This window comes from Lepisosteus platostomus, chromosome 1, assembly GCF_059453375.1.
Source record: "Lepisosteus platostomus isolate fLepPlt1 chromosome 1, fLepPlt1.hap1, whole genome shotgun sequence".
In the NCBI taxonomy this organism is placed as follows: Eukaryota; Metazoa; Chordata; class Actinopteri; order Semionotiformes; family Lepisosteidae; genus Lepisosteus; species Lepisosteus platostomus.
Genome location: NC_142611.1, coordinates 5,711,219 through 5,728,263, shown reverse-complemented (window position 1 = coordinate 5,728,263; position 17,045 = coordinate 5,711,219). Strand labels below are relative to the sequence as shown.

Below are 17,045 nucleotides of genomic sequence, written 5' to 3'. Positions count from 1 at the left end.
CTCTGGCCAACCAAATAATTTTTACTATGGATTCCTAGCCATGGCAGTACTTTATTTATTGGTCACCTTGTGCGTTTGTTTAGGCAGCCATAGGGAAGCATTAGTTTCAAAATATATGGAATTGCTTGAGTATAGGGGGCACAAATTAATGTACAAATGTTTTATAACCCATTATACATATAATACAGTAACAGTAAGTGATTAACTGAAGTCAGTCCTTTGCCATTTATAAATGGAGTGTTTGCTCTGTACTTGTAGCATGATTTGCACCCCATAAAATAAAGTGTTACTGAAATTATTTAGAACAGACGGAATAAAATTCTGTGTGGTATTGGCACCAAAAGCTTCTTCAAGCTCAGCGATTCCAGGATTGTATTTATAGTTGATGCTTTCACTATCTTCATATTCTGCACTTGTCTACATTCAACATCATCTGCCAGGTGTTTGCCTAGTCTTGCATTTTATCAGAGTTCTTTTGAATTTCATTTACTGCTGCTGCAGTGTCTGTCCTGTTTTAGTTTTCTCAGCAATCCTAATTACTTTGCTAACTAGAAAAACTAGATCATTTATATAAATATAGAAAGTATAATACAGTCCAAATCTGTGTTTTTCTCTATTATTTCTGTGCCCAAATTTTTCTGCATGTAGGATATATTGGAAAAAGCATTTCTTTGGGGGGAAAAAAGGAAATGGAAGCAAGAAATAGCTCACTGGAAATGATGCTAAACATGGGGAGCAGCCTGCTGTAACAGTGTGTCTCAGACTCCTCCACCATTCTAACGTCTAGTGTTTAGAGTGCTTATATAATGCACTTTTCAGGTTTGTGGATGTCAAGGCTGCAGTAGGGGAGCCTTGGTGTAATCTTTTATTTTTAACAGCTACAACTGAGCTGCAATTTCTTAATGCTTTTGAAAGAGGATGGTCCGGGGGACAGTGTGGGGGCAGGCGGGGGGGGGGGGGGGGGGGTTGTCGGCCGACCTCCCCATAATCTGGCCATGAACTTGTTAATTGGAATAAGAACAAGAAAATGATGCCCTGGAACAAAAATCTTTGAAAGTCATCACGTACATACAGTATGTTAGCCTCTGGCTCTGAAAATAATTACTCAGAATCATCTTCCAAAATGCTTATGTGTCCTTAGATTTATTTGTCCTTAAAGACGGCAAAAACAACAGCTGTTGGAGCCAATCAAAGTTCATCAGTTCTCCCTACAAGGGACATGTGAACTCTAACTTAGACAATGTCAGTATGAAAAAAGCCCAAAGTATTTGCTGGGTTTAAGATGTGATCAATGTATCAAACTGCAGGAAAGGTTTTCCATATTTTAAACTAAATGTATGCGTTGGTGGTCTGTGATTTTTAAATCCCTGAAATGAAAAGGCCCTGACTAGCTTTTTTGGCACTGACATGTTCAATACTATGGTTAAAGAAGCACTTCTTTCTTCCTCAAGTAGTCTTTTTTCTTGACGCTTGAGTACTGCTTTTTCATTTTTTTCCAGGTTTGGATGTGTGGAGGAAGTATGTATGATGTCCCATGTTCTAGAGTCGGTCACATTTACCGAAAGTATGTCCCCTACAAAGTGCCCTCTGGGACCAGCTTAGCAAGAGTAAGTCTACTGCGATTGAAGAATGTGAAAAGGTTTTGATAATGTGCTTTTCGGTGGAGAAATATTTACATCAGAATGACAAACTTATATTCAAGTTTCCATTCCATACAAGTCCATTCAGGTCAACATGCTTATTTTATTTTTTTCAGTCACAATACCAGGGAAGGTTCTTCAGGAAACATCGGCCCCCTGGAAACAGAAAATGTAGAGTAGCTAATCCATGCATTCACTGAAATCACTGGAGCACCTGACAAAATGCTTGCAATCATAGAGAAGCCATGCAAACACAAGCTGAGTGATGCTCATTCACTTAATCAGATCTCTTTCGGCATAGTAGAGTTTGTAGCTTATATAAAAAAGTAAATCATGGTGAATAGTCATAGAAACTCACCCAATGACTTGATAACCTTTGACCTTTCCACATTTCTGCAGCCTCTGCTGGATAGATTGTAAGAAGAAACAGAGATTCTGCTGACACTGGAGTTTGATACAAATATTGACAAAGGTTGGATATTGCAGAGTATGATATATTTATTGAACAAGCAGTAGCGACAATAATTAGAAAATGCATTTTTACAGAAGAAGAGCAAGACTTTTTTCAAGTATAATCAGCATATCCCCCTCCCAGATCCAGATGCAACTTAGTGCCAGAAGACCTTTTAATTCAACAGCCTACAGACTGTACTAAGCAAAGGAAAGCCAGCAGCCTTCGCACTAAATTCAAATGTTTAAATCCTCTGATATGACTTTGTCATGTCTCTCCTTCACTGATTAACGGTTGGCTCTAAAGGCTTCCACCATGCTAGGAATAAATCTGTCCCAAAGTTAAATGAAAAATGTTCCAAAGACTGGAAAATACCAGAACACAATTTTTAGACTGTGCAAAAGTAATCTTTCCCATTTGCCCCTGTTCTACAAAGACTGCACGACATCCCAGCCCATGAGCCTCTCTCCTGCCTGCTGGGTGACATGGGTTACTGTCCTTTCGACATTGTTGTGCCCACAATACACACAAAATCATGTTCACTAAATAGTCATCTCCCAGTATCCCAGCATGAGGTCACAGTTCTGGGTTCTCAGTATTGTCACCAAGAGATTTAATGTTGCAACGCCATTGCAGAACCTGAAGCGAGTCGCGGAGACGTGGATGGATGAATACACAGAATACATCTACCAACGGCGGCCGGAATACAGACATCTGTCAACCGGGGACCTGACAGCGCAGAAGGAGCTACGCAAACATCTCAAGTGCAAGGACTTCAAGTGGTACATGACTGCTGTTGCCTGGGACCTGCCCAAGTACTACCCTCCTGTAGAGCCTCCACCGGCGGCCTGGGGGGAGGTAAGCAAGTCGCCGTACAATTCGCTGACACGTCCCGGGATTTGTTTGTTGAGTAGGTGTTGGTGCAGTTCCGTAGGACTCGCACATTTTGTACCTCTTGTTTTCTGCCCCGAGTGACCTCAGTCTGGAGGGTGTTTTTTTAAGGACTGTCAATTTGGCGATGGCACAGAGAACTGTTCTGGTGGCAGGACTGGGTTTGTGGCCCCCTCCTCCATGCTGCTTCTAGGCCAGATCTGGAACCCCACACACTTTTGTATTAAAGGAGTTTCTGCCGGATAAAATCCATATATCTAGGGCAGAGGGGGTCAGAAAAGGAATACCGGGCTCTGTCAAGCTGGACTGCCACACAGGCATTCGGCTGACATTTATAGGGCCCTGGGTCAGGCATTGCAGAGGCTGTGTGATTTGTGGAAAGGCGCTTTCTTCTCCTGTGGATTTTCCCATCAGCAACATTTATTACTTCTTTGTGGATGAAAGAGAGACTCCGCGAGCATTTGCATTCGCAATCGTAATTAGGAAGTGCACTGAAGCGTACCGTTGTAAAAGCCTTAATGTATTTAAGATTAAATTTAGGTTTACTTCAGTACACTAATACTGGATTACATTGTTGTGCGAGTTTGTAATTTAAAGAGGTGGGCTGTGTGGTGGCAGAGTTCAAGGCTGCTACTTTGCTGAAAAGGATTTATAATGCAGCAATGCCATTCAGGACTTGTTCCATCACAGGAAAGCTGATAAGCAATTGCACAATATCTGTGTCCTTGAAGAGCTATAACATAATGTTAAGGTGTTCTTGGTGATTTCTGTGTTTTTTCTCTTCTGCCCTTTTCCCATATTTTTTTAAAACTATATCTTTAAACCAACATATCATTGAAACTGTGAAATCTGCTTTAAAATGCTTTAATAGGTAAAACAGGGAAAAAATCATTACATGATAGATATGTAAACCTGCACTTTTAAATGAGGAGTCCTGAAACTAGCTGAGGATTGTTGGGTTATTAAGTTATACAGTACATGCCTCCAAGGATGGGTTAAGGTAAATTTATAATTACCCTCACAAGGAAGGATATTCTCAGGAGAAAAGTCTATATTTCTAATCAAAAAGGGCAGAAAAAAAGAACAGAAACCTGATGGCCGTATAAACAAGTGTGGCTGAAGCAGAAGTGAAGGATGAACCACACTGATACAATCATTGATAATGTGAAAGGTGGCAAGATTTGAGTGATACATGAGTATGTAGCAATATGAGAACTGGCAAAAGATTTTTAAAAAACGATGTCTTCTCTTTTAATTATGTATCCAGTCCTTATTTTTTAGGGTGCTTGTGCTGATACCTGCGAACCAATCTCAAACTAAATGTCTCATGTGATATATTCTTGCTTTAGGAGGCTGTTTGTAGATTATCCATAATAATGTTCAATGTCCTTCCTTGGAGTCCAAGGTAGCTTGCTTATACTCCTTTTCCACTAACACATCCAAACCGAGAGAAAATGCCGTGCTATACTTGGCCATTAAAGATTCCATGGCTTGTTGAAAGGACAAGGTTATTATTTCCACTAAGCTCTTGCAATCAGACCAACACGACATCCCCCCTTAATCCAATTAGTGAAGCAGTTTCTCACTCCTCCTGATCTACTGCATAGTGGGGTTGCAACAGTCCATCATCCAGAGACTGCTGTTCAGTTCAGTTGTGGAGGAAGTGAGTTCCTTCCTATATGTGTGAAGAGCTTTAAGGGGCTTTATGAATTTTCACCACTGAATCACTTCAGCCTGCAACGGTCTGTGATCATGAGACAAAGCAGCTTCTGTGCTGTTTGTAGATCAGAAGAAGAAAGAAAAGTTCATCTCCAGTTTGCCAAAGAAGCGCGGGCTCTTGTGACAGCTCATGTGGGCAGAACTCAAGAAGCAGCTTGGAAATCCCATTCAGATTTCATGTTTGAATTAGTTGCAAAATCAATGGGAGAAACTAAAACCACTGCAAAACTATTTTTAAAAAAGCAAAGCTACCAAGTATTACTCCTGAAATGGAAATTGGGGGGTTTTTCTAACATTTTCTGTCCTTTGACTGACCACAATCACCGTGTGTCTCAACATGTAACACAGTTTAGGTAGCGTAGTGGATGAACGATTTAGTCGTGCTGGTGCGCTGGTGGAAATTTATTTTAGGCTCGACCTCTTTCAGGTTGCCCATCAAAAGGACTATCATCAGACTATCAGCTAGTTTCAGATCAGAACCTGAGCATTTTCTGCACACTTATGATGACTTTAATAGAAAAATAGTTTCTCATGAGTTAAACTACCAGTAATACACAAATAATGCCACGCATTTTTAATGGGCTAAAAATGTTTTTCAAACTTTTTTTGTTTCTTCGTAGGCCTGCAGACATAAAAGTGTCTCTTGTCTGCTGAAGAATGACTGCTACTGGGTGCAACACAATATTTTATGGTTGATATGAAGGTCCACTTCGAAAAAGTTATAGAATTCATGATAATAACCATTCTAATAAAAATCTTACAAGGAACATTTTCTTGCATCCCCAACAATGTCCGTGTCCTTCCTTAACTCTGTACTGAAAAATGTGAAAACGTTTCTTTTCCAACAGCCCTCTAGACTAATATTTCTAAGATATAGGACAGCATTTACATGTGGTCCCTCTCGCTATATACAGACACAGCCCTGCAATGCTATCAGCCACAAATAGGCAGCTGCTGCTTATCCACTCCGCCAGTATTAACTAAGAAAACCAATTGCTAAAATAGAATGAAGAAAGTGTATGTTAAAATTGAGTAGGAAAATTTATGCCTGGTAAATACCTCTTTCCCTAGTAACTGCTAGTAATTTTACTATCAATCTGACAGCTTCATATCCTGACTTCTTCAATCTTAGCCCATCAGCCTGTCACTTTTCTTGATGTATTAAACAATAAAAGGCCCTCATAAGGTTTTCAGTGCCATTTTCAAGGCACTTGAAATTGGTACCTTCCGCATTCAAGCAGTTCCAGTAAAAAGTGGGGGCATAAATAAGCCCTCATCTCTTCCCCCTGCTCTGGGCAAGGGCAGACGTCGGCTCACCTAGTTTTTCAAATTGCAAACCAGCCCGAAGAGCAGTTTAAATCTTCTTATTTCGCTGATTAAATTTTCTTTTCCTTCTTTGTCTGCTTTAATAATTTACACCACACATTATAACTTTTTTAACTTTATTAGAATATCACAAGAGCACACGTAGAAAACACTTAAGTATTAATTAGCTCATTTACCGATTTTAGCAGTGACAAGACATCATGCCTAATAGTGACTTGTTCCCTTGCTATCAAAGTTGATTTTACTTCAGTGCATTCAATTATTTTACTCCTGATAATAGAAGCAAATTGCTTTGTGTCACATCCAGATGAAAATAATTGATTTGGAGAAAAAAAATAGTAAAATCATATTCGCTTCAGTAACGGCACCCTGAAATAACTCATATTTAGAAAGTGAAGGCTGGAATGATAAAACTTTTAATTACAAGGCTTTTCGCTGTTCTTTCATCTTCCATTCACCTCAGAGCTCAATACAAGGCTTTGCGGGTGGAAAAGGAATCTTTTCTAAATAAATACCATGCATTATGGCCCAGTTGTGTGGCACTAGTTTAAAAAATTGACAATAAGAGAAAAAATGAAATCTTTTGTGAAATATAAAAAAGAAAATCTACTGTGATTTAAAAACTAGATTAAAGGCATCAATTTTTGCTCTGATTAAAGTGCTTTTTTCACAATAGTTAAAGCAGGGTGAAATGATATTTTAAATTCAAGGCAAAAAAAAATCAATTTATTGGCTTTGAGTTTCAAAGTGCTTTTCAGCTTGGATATCTGGAAAGAAAGGCTGTGAAATTAGTATTAAGTTTCAGACTTCTTCTGCATTTCAGAATAACTGTGCCTATTAGAGAAGTTCTATATTCTGTATATTTCTACTTTTTCTCACTGCCTGGCAGAACACAAAGCATTGGATCAACCCTTTGTACTGCCTAGAAGTTACTGTTTAGATTAGTTGACTTTGAATTTTTTTGCTCCTGGGAAATCTCTGTGGAAATGGAGATCATATGCAACAGCACGTTGGAACACTTTGTGAAGGGGCAAATCAGTCGCTGTGTGTTCAAATAATCTGTTACAGAAAACTGACCTTTCCTTATAATAAACTCCAGTCTTGCATGACTCTTGTCACACCGGATGGTGCTTTAAGAGAAGGCTGGAAGGTTTGGTATTTATCTTTAATGCAGTTTGAAGAGCTTTTAGAGACTTTACAGGAATATATTTTACCATGCATTTCTGTACTTAAATGATTTTTAGTCAGGGATTTATTTATTCCATTGCACTTGTCCATGCTGCATAAATCACTCCACCCTGCCAGATCTTTATTTTCTTAATAGAATGTGTTATGAGGTGATCAACTATGCAGGACAAATTATGGTATCATAAAATGTAATTGGATGACAATTTGAAAATTGTGGGGAGATTTTTCACCCATTTCTGAACGTATTATTTGGCTGTGCTAAAAAAGCAGTTTTCGAAAATACATTGAAGATTAATCTAGGAAATTAGGAGCGGGTTTCTCAGCCCCTGCATAATTGAAAGCAACAGCAGCTGAAGGCAAGGGCGCTTCTGGAAAGACAAGGTCAGTTGTGTTGCGGGAGAGACTGCAGTGACAGATACCATACAAGCCGTTATGTGAAGTGATGTACACAGCTGCTATGCAGGTGTCAGAGGAAAAGAACTAAAGACTGATTTCTGACCCAATCTTTTAGCAGTGACAAATAAAAATAGTATTATAAGGTTTAAGCTTCAACTATGTCTCCATGAAGGCGTCAAGAGGGAATCACAAATGATCGGTTAGAGGTTTGCACCTTCAAATGCATAATTTAAAAATGCGTCTAACAGAGAGATTCCTGGACGGTTTACCAAACCATAATCAGAGAAAAAAATGTCAGAGCTTATAACAGCCTGAAGCTATTTAGAGATGTTTTATTCAAAACATTTAATTTTCAACTAAAGCTGGCAAATCTTCAAAAGACATCCCAGTATGATGTGTGTACATCTACAGTATACACAGTACAAAGCTACAACCTGTTAAATAAAGTCAAAAGTCGGCTTAATACGGACATTTCCTTTTTTTTCCAGATACGGAATGTGGCCTCTCGTTTATGCATAGATAGCAAACATGGGGGGACCGGAACCGAGCTCCGACTGGATGTGTGCATGAAGGATGGGTCAGAACGCACATGGTCACATGAGCAGGTAAGCAACCTTTATTCCGTTCTTCTCTGAGGACGATGTCCGTTTGTAAAGCACATGAGGTTTTGTTTGCCAGATCGACCAATCAAGGGATGTACTTTCACTTATGCCTGTATCTGTACATGAAAATAATTGGTGGATTGTCATTGTTAAATAGTAAGCAAAGAGTTAGGTGTAACACATAGTGACTTTATATCTACCTATAACCTATAACCGTGCATAGTGAGCATATTATGGACTTGGCTTCACTCTTTCCTGTTTAATGTTTGAATTAGATTCATAATTAGCCTGTGCAGCAGTGAATCTGGCCTGGTCTCATTTGCCATGTTTTCTCAGTTCAGTGGCACAGCTTTCTCCGCAAGGTACACTGATGTTAAGTTGTTTAGACTTCTGTAAGATCCCTGATCTGCCTCACATCTTATCGGGATTGTTTTAGAACAATTACAACTGTTGTTCTACGCAGTATATTTTCTTTTTAAAAAATGGGACAGTCAAGCAGTTAAGATGATTTGCTATTTATAAACAGATTACTTTATACTATTTGCATCTGATTGCAAAAACCGAATGCATTTGCTAATGATTTTTACTTCAATATTCATCAGCGAACGAGCATTGCAGAGGTCCCTCAGTTACAACATTTGTTTGGCATTCGTAATTGTTTCTTGGCTGATAAAGTTAATGTGAATTTTGGCTCATGCAGTCTCTGCAGGCTCTTTATTCTCTTTAATTTTCTCCCCTCCGGGAAATACTGAGCCGTCCACTGTAAGTGCAACAAGCTATGAAAAACACAGACATATTTCAAGAGCCCTGCAGAATTATTACCAGTAAATCCTCCTAAGCCCCCTAATTAATTATCACTGATCCGCAGATTGACAGTCCCTGCTGTTTTTCATTTTGCATATTTCACTGCAGAAACTCTACAAAGTTTTTCTTCATTGTCTGGTAACTCTTGGCCTCATGGTTTACATAAAGAGTGCAATTCTGAATTTATAGGGACATCAAAATCATTTTAATTACTGCCCTTTGCTTTAATTCTCCTCTCTCCAGCTCAGTTTGGCAGTGTCACTGTTGGGGTTGGCTTAGCCTTTGGAATTTCTATTAGCAAAAACTAAAGCAAAGAAAAACCACGATTTAACAAAGTTAAGGGAAGGAATGTTTACTATTCTTAAACGTAATTAAATTCTTGTTATCTGAAGTATAACACATGTTAAATAGTACAAGTAATAGGTTTATTCCATGCTGAAAAGAGAAGAAAACACAACATTTTGGCTGTGGAGCCTTCTTCGGGTGTGTAAGATATACAGCTGAAACATTGTGTTTTCTGTCTTCTCTTTTCAGCATGGAATAAACCTATTACTTGTTCCTTTGTAGCCTACGCATGCTGACGCAGCTACCCACCTGAACATGTTAAATAGTGTCACCTTGGCTCCAACCCATCCCTTAATGATTAATATTACTTTTTCTTATTAATGTCTGTAATTCTTAATATTTTCTGTATTGCATTTTTTTTAAATATTTTAATTTCTGACACTTAACTTAATAGGTGTGTGTACTTTATGCATAAGTGTGATATCACCCTTGTGATATCTCTGCAATCTCATAGTCTTCTCATTTTAAAACAGTTCATGTCCTGCCTGATTAACTCATTAAAATAAGATGTATTAAGTAATTGGACGGGTTTCAGTTTTTCTTTGGATTTCTGGATAGTGTTAGGATTAAGGATTTCAGATTCCATATTGATCATTTTTTGCCCTGAGTTTTTACTGTTGGGTATAGTGCAGTTGTTGTAAATCTCTGCTGTTTTTATTACAATATATATGAATGCTTTATTTAAATGTGCAGAGGAAAATGAGCACATAACTGCATGGCACAGTATTTACAGTGCAAAACACAGGCAACCTAGGATACAAGCATCTAGGTAAGGCCATGAAACCTAGATAATGACATATTTCTAATAACAGGCATGACTTTTACCCAGAGCAAAGCTTTAAAGCAGCTGGGCCTTTTAGATTCTCGATACAGTCCTGTGTATCCTGTACTGTATATCAGTATATCACTGGCAATATTATATGATAAAAATATCTGTTAAGATACTTGATGGATATCTAACATTATGTGCCTGTTTGCATAGACAATGACCGCCATTGAACAATAAAATTAAGTACTAACTAAACAAATTCAAACATGGAAATGAAGATGACTGACTTATCTGTTCATTCATACTTTTAGAAACTCAATAATATATGGTTACCTATAAAGGTTCAGAAATAAACCAGGCTTAGCTCTAAGATATAAACAGCAGCCTTCGGCTTCACAACAATAAGACCCTTAAAAAGGAGAAATGTACAGATCAATTTATCTATTGTTTTTTTTATGCACTTAACCTTACATAATTTAAGGAGTTACATTAATGAAGATCAGATGGGTTTCTAAATGTCTGATTAGTAAGGACCTTCAGAAAATGCCCCTTAGGTGTACTTCAGGCATCTTTTCCAATGTGCTAATCATCTGAGAGTTACAAACGCTGTTGTAAAGACGGTGTAAATAACAGCGATGCGGGGTCTTGTCCTGCTGTGTCCGTAGATCTTTACGTTCGGCTGGAGAGAAGATATCAGGCCGGGGGACCCCCTGCACACCAGGAAGTTCTGCTTCGACGCCGTCTCCCACAGCAGCCCGGTGACGCTGTACGACTGTCACGGGATGAAGGGAAACCAGCACTGGAGCTACAGGAAGGTAAGGCGCTGCGCTGGCAGCTCCCCGCCGTATGGAAGGCGGCTCGGGCCCGCCGTTTCTCCGATCGGCCACCGCCAGCTGTAGCGGTGCCGGATCTTATTATTAACCGCATTGAGAAGGGGACCCACACTACAGCTGTCACATGAGAGCACCATACATCAATAGGGAAGACATGCTGAAGAGCAACTGGCACAGGGAACCAACCTCATTTGGCTGTCTGATTCCAGTGCATTTTTTCATTTACCTCCGGGGAGATGGAAGGCTCACAATCTGAAATATCTTCTAAAAAAAATTTGAATACCAGAACTATAAGAGGTTGCCATTGAAGGCTTTCTATGTGTGATTGGTTGGAAATACAGTATCATAAAATATAATATCATAATATATATATATATGTCATCAATTGTACAATAAAAAATATATCTATTTATAATATATCAACTATTTTTTTTCCGCTAATAATCATGGCCAAGTTAGAGTTTTTGTCTTCTCTGCCTATATTAAATTCTCCTCTGCAGTTAGCATTAGCAATCACTGATCCCCTATTCATTTTAAAACTGAATTACATTTCAAGCAATTCTTCAGTGACGCCTGATTGCTATTGCATGACGTATGGTGTCATGACACAATATTTCTCAAATAAAAATGGTGTTTTAAAAAATGTTTAACAATAAAAACAACTGGTCATGCATTTGCTTTTAGTTTGCTACTTATATTGGAATTTAGCAATACCAAATCATTGTGTTATAGGGGTGAAGTCCAAAGGTGTTTACTTTTTCCCTGCTTAAAGTAAAAAGAGACATATTTACATTCAGTTCTGCTGCCAGATGGTTTGTTGTGTCAGCACAAAACATTCATATACAAGGAGGCTTGGTACAAATAAATATTGATAACAGGCTGCCCCACTCCGACAGTTAGAAAACTGCAGAAAACAAGCAAACAAGCTAAACAAAACCATGTTTATATACAGTTGTGCTGTGAAGTTTACATTTTTCATAACAGATTTAGGCTTTGAACTTAAATCCCTTACCATGAAATTAACTCAACTTTTCTGATTAAAAAGTTCCACTTCTAAAATTCTACCCTAGCTTTAATCTCGGGGGGCTGGGATGAGATAAGAAAGGATTAAAAAATTACTGGTTTTATTGTTACAATATTTTTTTCTCATTTTCTTGTGCTGCAGGATAAATCTTTGTATCACCTAGTGAGCAATAGCTGCATAGACTGTAGCCCCAGTGATAAGAAGATTTTCATGAACAAATGTAACCCTCTGTCTGAGACCCAGCAATGGATTTTCCAGCACATAAATGCAACAGTCCTGGACAAATTCAACAGCGCTGCCAGTTCATAGGATTGCCAAATGGGAAAAAAAGGAACAGATGATAATTATTCTTTTGTACCTCCTAAGGCATCTTAATTGATGGATTCGGGAGTTACGTTTCTCATCCACAGGAGGCCCTTTCTCAGGATCTCTAAAACCGGAAAAAAAAAGCAACAGCTTCAGCAAAAGGCTTCCAACAGGCACATATCAGAAACAGGCAGGACAGCTGTGGGCCACTGAAAGGGAAATCATGGGACTAACTTGGGTGCCTTGCTGGTCAAGGAGAAACTGACACAACACGCACTCTTCAAGCTCGGGGTCAAACTCAGGTCCAGCCCTTCTGCCATCGATCCCTGTTAAACGGGTGGAGCTTCCTCTTTGGCTCGGAGAAGGATCCTTCAGCCCCCTGAAGGGAAAAAGCATGGCTGTCCTTTGCTTAGGTATTTCTTAAGAACAAACCAATGTGACCTGGACTCTGGGTCTTTCGTTCTGTTTATTTATTCTCATTGCTCATGTATATACTGTACTGTACTTGAACAGTTTCCCTTTTCAGGTTTGTTTGGGGTCAAAAATCAACAGAGGAAAATGTGGCCAGTAAAACGCCCCACACAAACATGGACTGGATTACATTCAGAGCTCTTGCTACAGTGCAAAACGAGAGACATTTGTTGGAGTATGGAACAGGCTACCCTGTGGTTGAAACCAATGCCCTGGCTTCTTTTTCAAGAAACAACTGGATAGGATTCTCAATTGGCTACCAACATTTAAACAAACCAGATGGGCCAAAAGGTCTCCACTCGTCTGTAACAGTTGTTATGTTCTTATGTTCCTGTTTCAAATTCTGTAAATTCCCGTTACTTTGCAAAACAATGTTAAGTGGAAAAATACAGTAACTATGCCTTTCCTTTCTATATCGCTAATACTGTATATCATTTCTTTTGTATTTTCTTTATTTATGGACAACGTACACCTTCAGTATTTTAATATTACTCTAAGAATGGAGAGATATCTCTCAGACGAAAAGCTTTCACAGCATTTGTTAAGTTCGTGAATCAAAGATAGCTTTACTGGAGTTTCTGTGATATTCTGGTTTTATTTCCTAGAAAATGTGTAACATGCTCAAGAAATGTATGTTTTTATATGTCTTTTTTTAAAAAATGATTTTGCATTTATTAGATAAAATAGACCCAGAAAGTGGAAGAACAGACCCAGTCATAATCTGAATTTATACTGAATGCTACTACGATCAGAGCAAAAGTCCCTTTTTAAATCCTTTTCCATGACTAAAAAATAAACTGAAGATAGTCTAAAGAAGATTAATAGTAGATTAAGGGTTTTTGCTTTTTTTTCTTCCTTTTGTTTCAACATTTCATTAGATCTTTCTACTTTTCCACTTCATCATGCCATGCATTTTATTGACTATCAAAATGAAAGATTCATTTGGGCATTGTCATTTTTCCGCTCTACGGCCACTATTGTTCTCAAAATTACAAAATACAAACTAATGTTTACTTTAAGACCTATCTTTGTTACTCAAAGCTGCTTTATTCGTTTGTTGTATGATATGAGTCATGTATATTCATCCTTACTTTTGGCTGTGGAAAAGTAGTGGGGTACGTTGCATTAAAGGGTCACGTTTGTGGTATTGGAGTGATTAGTCAATTCTACTGCTTTTCCTGGCTGTGCAGATAGAAAAAGTGATGTCTGTGCTACCGAAGTGAATAGTGCATACTACGACTTTCTGTGCTGTGAAGAAGAGGATCAAGGGCTGATGTACTGTTCCTGTTGAACTACAATACAATGGAGGAGGTGGCACAATCTCTGTCCCGCGTTCCGCACGCTCTCACAAACGCCGTGACATTCCCACACGCACCCACTTAAACAGACGCTCACGCCGCAACTGATCTTCCTACCGCCTTTATCTCCTGTGTTACTACTTCAACCCTCCTCTTTGCCCTGACCACCGCTCACTAGTTCGGATTCTCCTTGGAGCTCCCTGGTGCGCGAACCCTCATTCAAAAGCTTGTTCTCTCCCTTACTTCCTGGCTCTCGCTAGTTACCGACCACGTTTCTGCCTTGGCGCCTTTTCGGATTGGTTGCTTCGCTGTATTCTCTCTGCCCGGTCTCAACTTTCGCCTGCCCTTTGGATTTTGGATATTAGGGCTTGTTTCGTTTTTGGTAGCCTTCTTTTTGGACTTCCTGCTACTGTTTGGGGAATAAGGTAACTTGAACCCTGTACAGGGTCCTTTTTTGTCAGCATTTCATAATTTCCAGCACTCATTTCATAATTTCCAGCTGGTTATTTAAGTGGTCAAGGAGATCAGAGAACAGTGAACTCGCTACATATACCCTTTTTTACACTAGTCTGGCTCTAGCTGCCATATTGTTCCTCTCATACACTAGCTTGATTGATAACCCCAACTTTTATCATGTCATTCCCCAAATAAAAAAAATTATAAACTGAGCATCAGAATTTTAACATAACAAGTGACCCCACCCACAACTGTTAATGCGTATGATGTTTCTTGCTGCCCACAAATCCCAGGAACCATGCGACATGCTACAAGTTCAGCATATCTTACTGAGGCAAAGAAATAACTGTTTTTCTGAGGGAAAAAAAATTCCACCACCTGGAGAGGAAAGGGTTATAAATTGTAGGAGAGCAGTGTTTATCCATGTCAATCTGTGTAAAAATCAATTAGTGAAAGTCAATACACAGTACATGATGACTTTAGAGGTTAAAGATTTCAAAGGTTTGGGGGGTTTTCAAAGGGGGCAGCATAGTGACACAGTGGTCTGCATCACTGCCTCGCAGTGCTTGATCCTCAGGTTAAATTCCTGGAGTGCTACGGTATCCGTGAGGAGTTTCCATGTTCTCCCTGTGTTCGTGTGGGGTTTTGCTGGGTGCTCCAGGATTTCCCCAAGCACATGCTCAAGGGTTAACTGGCTTGTAAGAATCTGTGTGCCCTGCGATGGACCGGTGTCCTGTCCGGGATGTATCCCACCTCGCTGGCCAGGTCAGGCTCCTGCTACCCCGTGACCCTGTGTTGGATAGAAAATAGGTGGGTGGGTTTCCCAAAGATTGCTGTGGTTGTTAGAGTTTCTCTTCCATATTCTGCCTTATTTACATGCATCACACAGCGAAAATTAGGTACATGTTTAATTTTTGCGTGAAATTAGATATGAAAGGCAGTATGTACAGTACATAAAAAGGGACAGTTCGCATAAAAATTGGAATTCAAGGATGGAATAATGTTGTTTTTTTATTTGGGTTATACAGAGTTGAATTTAAATTAAGATCTGGTTACAGATGATCAATTTGCATAGGAAGTATTATTATTATTATTATTATTATTATTATTATTATTATTATTATTATTATTATTATTATTATTATTATTATTATTATTATTATTGCATTTATTTTTGCATTTTTCATCCCAAAGGATCCCCCACAGTTTATATAAAGAAATGAACCTTCTTCAATCACCGCGGGAACTGCACCCTTCTTACGCATCGGCCCTTTTTTTTTTTTCCAGCTGCCCTACTACAAAGCAAATCAGTAGGAGGAGTTTACTTCACCACTTGCATTAAGGGGGAGCTTTTTAGGTAGGTCTGATGGTGCAAACCCAGAGTGGGCAAAGTAGCTGAGACACCTGGGTTAACACCACTACTCTTCATGGTCATGCAATAAAGACCTCAGCCTGTTGTCTCATCGGAAGGATAGGACCTTCTACAGTTCGATACATCCTGTCACCCAGAGAGCTGAGAACTGGATCAGAATTAAGAGTGCCTCCTGCTGGTCCCCCAACGCACTTACAGCAGCAACCTGCATTTCCTTAGTTATCGCAACCACAGCCCAGGTCTGCCCTTGCTTATGTTCTCAAATCTGACAGAATCAAAATATATGGTGGTAAAGTTGTCTATTCTTTCATTAACCTTCTTTTTAAATCTGTGTAATGATAGGAATGAGGGGACGTTTTACTAAAAAACACCAAATTAAATATGTGTGATCAATTTTTCTATCAGTCCTACCCCTGACTCTGAATCACGGAGAAGTAAAACAATTTTGTCTGGACTTTGATTTGAATAAATACCTCTTGAACACAACAAATCAAAGACTCTTGAGTCTTTGTTTCTTTTTCCTTTTCCGGTTTTCATTTTTCTTTTTCTTTATCTGGAGTTATGTAATAGAAGATATTGTTGTTTATTTTTATATATAATACCATATATTGCATTTCATACTGTAGCACTGTATGTTATTTAGAACCAAGTTAAGTCAGTAGCTTAATGGCATTCGTTGTTAAACACATTTACAGAATTCAGATTTTTTTTAAACTGTATATTGCTAATGCATACTTTAGTGTAGTAGAATGCGTCCTTAAAAATACAAAAATGATCTACTTTTATGTTTATAGGATTTGAACACAGAAATTATTTAATGGGGATTTCAGAAACATGGACATGTCCCCCTAATATTCTGCCAAACATTCAGTTCACCTTTCATCACTATCATCAATAACATAATGTTTTTATAAAAGAAGTGACCACCTCAATGAAGGCAATATTTCACAAAGACCTCTGGAGAAATCTCCTAGGGATATATCCCTAAGACTAACTAAATATGACCATTGGACGATATAGTATATATTTCAAAGTTATCCCAAATCCATTTTTAGGACAGGACATATTGAAATAATATTACACATTTAATGCAATATAATCATTAAACAGAAAATATTCACAGAAAAGCAAGACCTTGCATTATAACTGAAACA

General features: G+C 38.6%; 1 protein-coding gene across 1 annotated transcript in view; it reads left to right on the top strand.

Annotated features, from left to right (window-relative positions):
• Positions 1-13,917, top strand: part of galntl6 (polypeptide N-acetylgalactosaminyltransferase like 6) — a 299,983-nt gene extending 286,066 nt beyond the window's left edge. Inside the window, exons 9-13 of the mRNA XM_088647352.1 lie at positions 1,500-1,607; positions 2,728-2,949; positions 8,100-8,216; positions 10,797-10,946; positions 12,130-13,917. Of these exons, the coding sequence (XP_088503478.1) occupies positions 1,500-1,607; positions 2,728-2,949; positions 8,100-8,216; positions 10,797-10,946; positions 12,130-12,297 (765 nt within the window). The 3' untranslated portion in view covers positions 12,298-13,917. The remainder of the gene's footprint in view (positions 1-1,499; positions 1,608-2,727; positions 2,950-8,099; positions 8,217-10,796; positions 10,947-12,129) is intronic.
• The last annotated feature ends 3,128 nt before the right edge of the window (positions 13,918-17,045 follow it).